This window comes from Dryobates pubescens, chromosome 21 (genome assembly GCF_014839835.1).
Source record: "Dryobates pubescens isolate bDryPub1 chromosome 21, bDryPub1.pri, whole genome shotgun sequence".
Taxonomy (NCBI): domain Eukaryota; kingdom Metazoa; phylum Chordata; class Aves; order Piciformes; family Picidae; genus Dryobates; species Dryobates pubescens.
In genome coordinates this window covers 6,730,693-6,741,477 of record NC_071632.1, presented here as the reverse complement: position 1 = coordinate 6,741,477, position 10,785 = coordinate 6,730,693, and the positions used below count along the sequence as shown (strand labels likewise).

General features: G+C 42.2%; 1 protein-coding gene across 3 annotated transcripts in view; it reads right to left on the bottom strand.

Annotated features, from left to right (window-relative positions):
* Positions 1-215: 215 nt before the first annotated feature.
* The window catches only part of PFKP (phosphofructokinase, platelet), a 43,013-nt gene continuing 32,443 nt past the window's right edge, over positions 216-10,785 (bottom strand). For 2 of the 3 annotated variants that reach the window (XM_054171260.1, XM_054171259.1), the window contains 7 exons: positions 7,648-7,800; positions 5,998-6,162; positions 4,785-4,846; positions 3,795-3,906; positions 2,349-2,448; positions 1,624-1,729; positions 216-739 (listed from right to left, as the gene is read on the bottom strand). In XM_054171260.1, coding sequence (XP_054027235.1) covers positions 586-739; positions 1,624-1,729; positions 2,349-2,448; positions 3,795-3,906; positions 4,785-4,846; positions 5,998-6,162; positions 7,648-7,800 — 852 coding nt within the window. In that variant the 3' untranslated portion in view covers positions 216-585. The remainder of the gene's footprint in view (positions 740-1,623; positions 1,730-2,348; positions 2,449-3,794; positions 3,907-4,784; positions 4,847-5,997; positions 6,163-7,647; positions 7,801-10,785) is intronic. The other variant, XM_054171258.1, reaches the window with a different exon arrangement.

The following is a 10,785-nucleotide window of genomic DNA, read 5'->3' as shown; positions in this document are numbered from 1 at the left end:
GAAGGTGTAGCTTTAAGACAGTTTAGTGGTCAGGGTAGTTGGGTTGCAGTTGGACTCAATGATCTTAGGGATTTTCTCCAGCCTCAATGATTCTATGTCTACTTCCTGCACCCTTAGGGAAGGCGGGCAGGTGCTTCTCCCCTTCACTGCTGTGCAGAGACTCCTCCATGAAGCCTTGTTCTCCCTCCCCCATTATCCACACAGGGGAGCACAGGGATGGTTGCAACAGTATTTTATTTCACTTCAGATACATTAAGCATATCCTGTAACTCAACACAAAGCTAGCCACCTACACTTCAGTTTTGGGTGTAAGTACTCACAGTGCAGTAGATGAGTAACTTAGAGTGCATAGAAGGGTGCTGCACTTGCTCTTAAGGGGTAGGTGAGCCCATTTACTGATAGTATCAGATGCTAGGGTTGTTTCCAACAGAACACAAAAACAGAACAGGAACTGTGACAGCTGAAGGTCTTGGGTCACATAAAGTGCTGGTACAATAATTTAAATGTTACAAACCAAAGCTCTAACAATCCTAAAGCATTGTTACTCAATGTGCACCTACTACAACAATACAAACAAGTGATGGCTTAGATGGCTCCAGTTTCTGCCTCCTTTGTGCTGTGCATGGCCACGTGCTCCAGCTGGCCTGAATCTGACACGTCATAACTTGTCTTGTACTTGGCCAGGATTTTCATGAGGGGTCGCAGCTTCAGCCACCACTGCTCCTTGGGAATCCTGTGCCTGTGTCACAAGTGGGGTGGGGAAAAAAAGACAGTGCTTTAGATAATGGCTTAGGCAAACATGTTTCACAACACCAGCAGTAATGGGCTCCCTTAAAAATGGGCTCAGACACTGACATTTATGGTGTGGTGAGGACAGGCTGAGGGAGCTGGGGTTGTTAAAGCCTGGAGAAGACTCTAGGGGGTGACCTTAGAGCTGCCTCCCACTACCTGAAGGGATCCTACAGGAAGGCTGCAGAGGGACTTTCCATGAGGGTGTCTAGAGACAGGACAGGGGAATGGTTTGAAGCTGAAGGAGAGCAGGGTGAGACTGGATCTGGGGCAGGCTCAGTAGGAGGGGGGAGAGTGAGGTTGTGGATGCCTCCTGCCTGGGGATGTGAAAAGCTAGGTTGGATGAGGCTTTGAGCAGCCTAGTTGAGAGGCATCCTCATCCATGGCAGGGAGGTTAGGAGTAGATGAGCTCTGAGGTTGAACCTAAGCCATTCTAGGTTTTTCTGTCAGCACTGACCCAAAATGAGGAGAAATAAGGACAGAATACTGAAGGAAGGAAGGAAAGAAGGGATTTTACTGAAGATGTTCCTTATAGTTAAGAGTAATACCAAATCTGGCACACAAAAAATGCTGCCCCACTGAACTGCCAGAAGTGAAGTCATTCTAGGAAACAGAACGAAGTCCCAGAGACCTCCAGGCATAAGAAGAATGAAGAGAAAGCATGAAGGGAGCTGTTATAAACCCCCAAGTGAACAATCATGGCAAAGTACTGCCTGAAAGTAGGCCAAAGACAAAGGTGGAGCATAACAGCTGGCAAAGCTGTGTGTCAGCAGTATGGAAGATTGACTTGGAGGCTGTGCTGAGGTGTTTAAGATGTAAGCAGCGTGTACATACACAAAGTCTGTCTCAGTCTTGAGCTCAGCCACGGGCTGGAATACCAGGTTGCGCCTCCGCATCCCCAGCAAGCAAACTGAGTCATCTGTGTTGGCAAAGACTTTTCCTAAAAAGAAAGAAACCATTCAGGATCTTTTTTTTCACTCTCACTTCTAAGGGTGAAACCCCTTTTGCTGTCATTAAATGGAATGGGACTCTTACAGTAGCTTAATTTCGGTTATTGGATGTTTAATGTAATGATAAAACATCAATTAGTACTTTAATAGGGTTAGGAAACCTTCACTCCTTAACTTAAGCTGTGGTGATTACCAATGAAAACAGTGTAATTAAACAAGGGGAAGATTGATTTTTAACATCCAAATTTACATTAGATTTTAGTAAAAAGTGCTTTATGAAAATCCCCAAAGAAGACATCATCATTACCTTCTTCTGTCTCCCATGTAGCCACCATGAAACAAAAAGGAAGAACAGATGTAACTATTTAACCATCAATTCCTGCATGCATGACAAACTGCAATCACACTAACATTGTTTGAAAGAAAGACAAGGAAGCAGCTACCTGAATGACTGACTGCACTGGAGGGGACATCTTACAGCAGAAAGACAACAGTAAAAACACAGGAGGGAAAGGAGGAACTAATCTAAAACTCCTGCTTGCAGAGCAGCCTCACATGCTGACAGCTAATCACAGACAGCCCCAGGAGAGCCCCCCTGGGTTTCTGCACCTTTTCTGTAGGTCTCTCTCAGTTTTTTGGAGATCCACTGCATAGCTTTGGCAGAAATCTTTGTGCCAAAGTTCCTGTCAAACGGTGAAGGAGCACCACCCTGCAGGAAAACCAAGTGTGGGTTAGCTCAGCTGTCTCTGCACCAGTGCTTAGCTTTGTATTCCATCAACCATCTCCACCACCTCTTGCTTCCCCTTACCCCCCAACTCCCCAAACACCATCAAACCACAAACCTCACCAAGCACACAGGTCACCATAGCACATTCAAAGGCTGTGGGAGGCACCTGCAGAGCTCTGACTCAGTGCTGGTTTTCACCTCCCTGCAGTGCTGATCACCAAGCACTGCCCAGCTATGGGGCAGCCTCATTTCACCGCAACAGAACCCAGGAAGCTGTTGAGGAAGGGGTGTTGGAAGGAGCCTAAGAGACCCAAGTGCTGACTCTGACATCAAAGAAGTCTGGAAAGCAGCTCTCTCTAGGGCAGCTAGAATGAGGGAGGATAAAATGTCCTGCATGCAGTACTAGACTGACAAAACCCCATCAGGACTTCCCAGACTAACAATCACTTTCTTGGGGGTGGGGGGTGGGTGCTTCCACTCCAAGTATTACAGCAGCCTTTAAATAGTTCTGGGAACAGAAGCCTTGTTTTGGGGTTGTTTCCAAATCCTCTGTCTGCATTGCATAGAGCCTGCCTACCTCTTCTGTCCATTTTCAGTGCAGCAGGTGGGACTGGACTGAAATCCTATGTGAGGCACCAAGCAGCCTGACTAATGCTGGTGGCCTTCAAAGTCACCTTTGCTAAATACTACACAGGAAGTGCCAAGCTCAGTCTAAAGCCACAGGAGTAAGGACAATACAGCATGACATAGCTGAAAAGCAGAGGCAGCTATTTCCCTGCTAGTGCTCAGAAATCTGCCTCTACTTGTTTAACTCTCCCTCAGTCTTGGTGATTGGGGTAGACAAATTAGAAACTAATGACTTGCCCACTGATGAGGAATGTAACGAAATAAAGGGACGCAAAGTTCAGAGACCACAAGTAGAAGCTCACTACTCTCTCTTCTACAAGAACAATCTATCTGCAACTATTCTCTCAGTGAAATCTCATCTCTCCCAGGGTTCAGAAGTCAGATACTTCATGCATGCACAGGAAAGTGTGCTCTAAAGATGCATTACAATAATAAAAGACCTATATTACCTAGTAAGTGTCACTGCTTATTAGTATAGACAGGAGGGACATAAAACTGAAAATCCTACAGGGACACAAAACTGAATATCCTACAGATCTGATGCATCTTTCCCTAGATTTGAAGAAGAAATCACAATAAAATACAATGCTAACAAACACTTCTGAGTTACCTACAAAGAAAACTCCCCCTGCTTTTCTTCACCCTTGAGTGAGCCTAGCTTGAGCAGTGTGCACTGACACAGCTGGGAAGGTCACTTTTACCTGCTGCATGTGGCCCAGCACATTCTTCCGACAGTCAAAGACCCCTTTCCCTTCTTCAGAGTACAGCTGGTAAATGAAGTCTGTGGTGTAGTTCTCATTGCAGTTCTCATTTCTGTCACAATTAAGGCCACATACAGTCAGCAAATGTACTATCAAGTAGTGGATGTCTTTACAGCTACTGAATGACAAATGGTTTCCCACTTTGTTGATGCCAGTAGTCACAAGTTCACTTTGATGTAAGATGCTGATGATTTTGAAGCCTACATTACTTTTACACTGGCATGTCACTTGAAATTTACTGTTAAGTAAAGTAGTAAAAAACCAACATTTTAGGTCTGGTAAATTCATTATGCAGAGGAAAACCTGTATTGAAACAAGAAGCCATCTGCATCCAATCTCATCATTTTCTGTTTTATAAAATCATGGATAATGAATAGGCCCTGAGGCTCTTCCTTACTGCCACTGCAAACATTAGGAGTTTTTTCACCCTGCTAGACTCTGACCAAACATTATTTTGTCATACAAGTTACTCTACCATTCACTGAGCAGCCCTTTGCTGTTTGACAGACTGAAAATAAATGCTCAAGAAAGCAGCTACAGCCTGATCCAGGTAAGAAGCTGTAATTGCACAACATACCAATCAATGTATTTTAAATGTTTTGAAAGGGATGTTTCTGTGTGGACACCTGTATGCTTGTTTTCCCACTGTCTTTACTAAGAATCTACAATAAAAGGTAAAGCTGATAATAAAATAGGCCATTAAAAGGATAAAATACTGGATTATAGAGGACATACATTTACATAGAAAGAAGGAAGTTTAGGACTCGAGCTTCCTGCCAGGCCCCAGAATTGCTTTCTGGAGCAACAGCTATACTAAAAATCTCATGCTAAAGGAATACTCAAAGAGCAATCTTGGAGTGTCTTTGTAAGTGGCCAGTCTACCTGGCTGGAAATGTTCAGCAGCACTGATGCCATCCATTGTTTGCCTACCTCAGCACTAGCCCACGCTGGATGCTGGTTTTCATTTTTTCAGTCAAGTGTTCCACATTAGCCTAGAAACAGCAAAAGTGTTTTTAATGAGCCACCCAAAACTCTTAATAAACAACTGTCACAAACCTATCTATCCTGAGAACTTCTGTCAAGTATTCCACACAAAGTATTGCGAGCAGATTCACAGAGCAGGAGTTTGGAGAGCCAGGATAACATCCTGGGTGTGCCTATCCAGCTGGGGTTAAAACTAACTCCTTCCTCTGCACTGCCACTAACTCATGTGAATAGCAACACAGAGCTGGGGTTGTATGCTGTCCTGGCACAGCACCATGCTGGACTGGAAGATCTTCTGAGGTCCCTTCCAACCCCTAATATTCTGTGATCACTGCCTGAATTCACTCACAGTCCCTGCAAGAGTCCTGTTATGCAGCACTGCTGTGCTGGTACTGCCATAAATGACAAGGAGAGCCCACAGCATTGAGAGATGAGTGGGGAGGAATTAAAGTTCACTTCATATCTCTTTTCCTTCCAGGAATTTCTGCCTTTTTAGCTTTGTATTGGTCCATGACTGAGCTAGGAACAAATACCTGAGAAGGGTAAAATCCTCATGGTAGACCAATTCCAGATTACAGCCTAATCTCTAATCCTTAAAGCCTGCAATCTTTATTTTAGTCTCTCATCTACACATGCTCTGAAGAGCTCTGGTATCAGTCAGTATCTCAGACACTTCCCACACTGCTCAGTTCCTGCCCTGAACAGCTTTCTAACACAAGAAGCTGAGGAAGTATCATAATGGGAAAAAGTTACTCTGCTTCTGGGTTTGTTTTGGTTTCTTTTCTGTTTTTTCTTTCAAAACTGCTATTTACATGCAGTTGGACTTGCAGGTAAATACAATTCAATAAAACTATATTTACATTAATAATAAAACATTAGTAATAAAATGCAACACAATAGAATACAAATCAATCTACTGGTAGTGTTTAATGACTAGAAATGACAATAATGATGTCACTTAACTCAACTTGATGCCAAGAATAACTGGCTGTATGTTCCCTTACGTAACCTGGCCTAAGAACTGGCATTATATCAAAGCACTGCTGGCAAGGCCAGCTTGTAGATACAAACTGGTGCTACAAACCTTCAAAAGCACACATGAAATGTACAACTTCAGCATCTCCTTAAAAAGGAGGATAACATTTCTAGTGCTGTATACCTGGAGCTCTCGAATATCAAACTGTTCTTCAAAGATGTAAGCAGCATCAGCTCCTGCTGCAAGGGCCCCCATGTTAGCCAGGTAACCACAGTAGCCACCCATGGTCTCAATGATGAACACTCGACGCTTGGTACCACTGGCTGACTGCTTGATGCGATCACAGGTCTGACCAAAGACAAGAGATTGTCAGTTTAAGTAAGAAAAGCCTCAGGGTTTATAGTTCTATGTCATGCAACTTTGGGTTACTCACAGGTAGAAGCATATAAGGTATTAAAAACATATGTTTACAAATACCAAAGTAGCATGAACTAGTTTGACTGTAATAATGACCAAATAAAGTCAGTCGCAAAAATCAGCATTCAAAGTTGCTTTCAAGTCATCAGGTAAGGTATTTTCTTTCCAGAAAGCAAATGAAGGAAATAGACACTACTTCCTTCTTTGTCTTCAAAACCACTAAGTTATCCCACACAGGGTGACAAGAAGAGTTCTGTGAAACTGCTGTACCTTCCTACACCAATTCTGTTGAGTGAAAATGAGAGATTAAAGTACCTGAGAAGGTCATCATCTTGAAATCTGAATTACAACAGTTAAAAGTTAAGAACATATTGGCTGCAAAAAAAAATCAATACAACACATTTATAACATTTCCTTCATTTTGAGAGACCTAAACCATTTGTAAACTCCAAGTTCTCTAAACCAGTTTTTCAGCTGCTGGTAGGTGAATGAAATTTTCTGCCTCCTGAAAAGCTCCAAGTGCTAAAGGCAAGGATGTAAATCCTTAGCTGCTTTTAAGATTAGCCACTTCAAGTTTATTTAGAAGGATTTCTGCCTCTGACTATGCAAGAGACATAGCTGAACCTTTCTAATATTCTTGCTCTCTCAGAATGGCTGTGACAGAAATCACCCAACACAAAAATGGCACAGTTGGATTTTAAAGAAGCACTCATTCATGTCCTACTCCATGGGCTGGAAAAGCCACAGCTCCAACACCTGGTGCAAGCCTGAGAGGTTTTAAACATGGATGGCATTGCTAGATGAGCTTTCACATGTACAGAGACAGCTTAATGAGAAATCTGATATTTCACACTTCACCAAATCAACAGTGTTCCATTTTTAACATAAAACATTCTAACCATAATAAAATTCAATTGATACAACCAGGAAGCTGTGAAAACTACAGTTAAAAGTCATTGTGACTCCAGCAGACTCAACTTGAGCCATTCCAGGAGTCTACCAGGGAAACAGTAGTTATCAAATGCTGAATCTCTCATCTGACTTGCTTGGCCAATCACTTCATAATTACTTACATGGATTGATAATGAAGGTTTTGGTAAAACCTAGAGCTGTTCAGAGGTTTACTAATTTGTTTTTATTAGACCTTTGCTGTGACTCCAGCAGACTCAAGTTGAGCCATTCCAGGAGTCTACAATTCTGAGACAAGCAAATACCCTAAACACTACTGCAGCAGTCCTGGGTAACTAAACACAATCCCCAAAAATTTAAGCATACAACATCATTAATTGTTACAAGGTTAACCTTTGATGTCATGGAAAACAATAAACCATTAAAAGCTACAGTAACAGACATTTTAAGGTCTTTACAGACCTTCATTTTATGCATTTTACCTTCTTTAAAGATAGGCAGTCTTACCTCCACAATAGCATTCAAGGCAGTGTCAGCACCAATGCTAAAGTCTGTGCCTGGCACATTGTTGCTAATAGTAGCAGGCAACACACAGATAGGAACACAGAACTCCTCAAAGCGGGAACGGGCCTCGTGGAGCTGCAGACAACTTTCATAGGCCTGGAGCAGTGGTACAAGTGTGAGTGATACATTGCTTGGCTTTAGATTGCTCTGCTAGTGGCTCCTTGTGTGTGATGGTAAATTTGGCTGTCCATTGGCCCAGGTAAATGCAACTGGTGAGTTGTTTGGTGGGGGGGATAATCTGGACATACCACAACAGTGCACTGGGGTTGCATTGGCACAATGCTCTTTGAAGAGATGCAGAAGATTAGTGCAAGCTAATGCAGAGCGAACGTGAAGTGTGCACAGCACAGGTCTGAAGCAGGTGGGCAGAAAAAGATGGCATACAGGGAGACTGGAAATCATTCCACAAGAAACCACTTAAAGAACAAAGTTTGATATATGTTAAGGAGTTCAGAAAGTTAACTAGGAAAACACCTACAACTTGAAGGAACTGCTTAAGGAAAGCTGGGTTTTAAAAACTATGTTATCCTATAAAGTCAAGACACATCTATTTCCACCAAGAAAAAGGAAAAAAAAGGTTTGCCTCTGCCTCCCAAGATTCTATCAACATCACACCTCTGCCCCTATGCATGGAGACTGGGCACAGGCCCAGAAAAATGCAGAACCATGCACATGGATGAGTTGATGAAAGTTTGCAAGTAGAATTCAAAGACTCTTTGAAAAGCAGCTGTAGCTCCTCAGACAGATTCCACACACTTGAAAAAGATTAGGTGTTCCTGAAGATGTCAAAATAATACTTGAAGGTTAAGAGTTTGCAGCTGGCTTCAGTCAGTAAACAAATTTGTTAGTGACATGATTTCAATTCTTTCTAAGCTAATCAGCATCTCTTATGATGTGTGGCCATGTTTCCAACTGCCTGTGTGATGCCTCTCTGATCACGCACAACATCGCATTTCTCTCCATCTCTTTCTCCTAGAAAGGACTGATGGTCACAGAACTCTCATCTCTTCAATTTCTCCAATCACAGAAGCAAACCACTGCAGATCAGAATTAGCTAGCTATCAAGTCATCTCCACAAGGATCTATGCAGTGACTCATTTAGGCAGTAACTCAGGAGAAAATGTTTGTAAAAAACTTCACCTCTGAGAGTTCTGCTCTGTGGGTTTTTGACAGAGCAGGTGCTGGTCAGTGAGAGGAGAGGACGTATTGGTAGGTGCACAAGTGCAAATTGGCTTTCCAAAGTCTAGCTCTACTCATAGATTTTCCCAAGTGCAACATTCTATTAAGCTCAGTGCTAGAATGCACTGCCAGTTTAAGTCCAATCCAAAGCACTGCACAGCCACACCTGTAGTTCTGAGGAGCAGGACAGCCAGAAGAGCAACAAATGTGACTTTTTATTTAATTTTGTTCTGTTTTGTTGTTTTGGAGTGGAGGAAACTTCACTGAGAAAGTGTCAGTGATTGCCTAGCCCAACTCAGCTGAGTCAGGCTGCTTCGAATCGTTTCTACTGACAGATATGGAGGTACACCGAGTGTCAGTGGTGCTTGACACAGCCATCACTCGGCTTCCTGGAGATCTGCAAACCATCAGCTTCTTTGACAAGATTTACAGAGCACTAACTAATACAACTGGTTAGTCTGCATTTATGATATGTTAAGATGCAGTTAAGATATGTTTTCCTTGCATTAAATATTGTCATTTTATTTGATGCAAGAGAGCTCAGCAAACATATCCCAAGCCTGTCCCTTCACCAAGCATGAGCATTAGACAATTGTATGCAACATCTTCGCATCACTGCAGCAAAATGTGAAAATGCTTTTAATAAATGGTCACTCAGTAGTTATAAATGGTAAACAAGTGATGGGTGGCTTTAATGACTGCTGGAGAACTGTTCTTTTTTTAAATAAAAACTAAAGATATTAGAGGGATGCTGTACTGTGTAATGTGCTTTAATAATCAGACACCCTTTTATTGTCTGTGTTATTAGAAAGGGCACTGCCATAACCAAGGATTAAATGGATGCAGTCAAGCAAAGACTGTGGTTTGTTAACTTTATGTGGCTCTAAATGCAAATGGCCATTGAAAGGGATGGATTTACAGCTTTAGCTCCACATCCAGCTGTTGCTAGAGCTGAAGGAGATGAGATTTTAATTGGTTAACACTAGCATGGGTCAGGCTAATTTTCAGCTTCCTAGTTCAGGTTAATGTGGAGCCACGCATGCTAGTACCAGCACTGGGAGGGTCCAGCAGTCTGATTTCCAAGGGAAGTGTATGGAGACTGCATTACAGCAATCCTACTGTACCTATCTTTACTCCTCAGGGGTTGTCTGCTACTCTTTTTCTCACAAAACCAGTTAGTCAACCTGTATCCCCTTCCCTATGATGAAAGGGAAAGTCACATTGTCAAAGAACACCCTCTTTTTTGCAGGTTCCATTTTTCTCCGTCTAGCTGGTACCTTTTTCTTTTCCTTTCTTCATTTACTTCTACACCTCCTGAATCGAAAGAATATGCTTCCATACCTTGTTCTGGTTTACTCTTTCCATCAGTATCCTCTAGCCTGTCAGCAGGCTTTGCTTTCAAATTAAATTTTCAACCTTTCTTTCAGCTGCAGAACATGGAAAGAGTGGAGTCTAACTCTCTATTCTTTCTCCTTAATTACAAAGTAGGTTTCTGCCTTTTAGTCCACCTGCAAAATGTATTGTTAATGCATCTTTTTCGTCCATATTAAGTATTCCAAGTTTTATTTCAAAATGCATTTCTGCCCTTCCTGGTGAAGTAGGACAAAAATCTGACACCTCATTGATTTCAAATTTCAGAGAACTACTACCTGAAATAGTACTGGATTAGCAAAGTGAAGTTGAGGATAAAGGTATTTTTATGATGCCAGTTATTTTCCTGATGCTTCTTTTCTCAGAAAACTCCAAGTTCATTTTCTTACACCCTGCAATCCTAAACAATGTCTTTTATATACATCTACAAGCCTTAGGTATACCCTTTTCAGGTACAGAAACAGCCAGCTTTCCCCAGCTATTTAATACTGAGTTCTCACTAATATTCTGAAAAGTGAAGTGAAAAACACA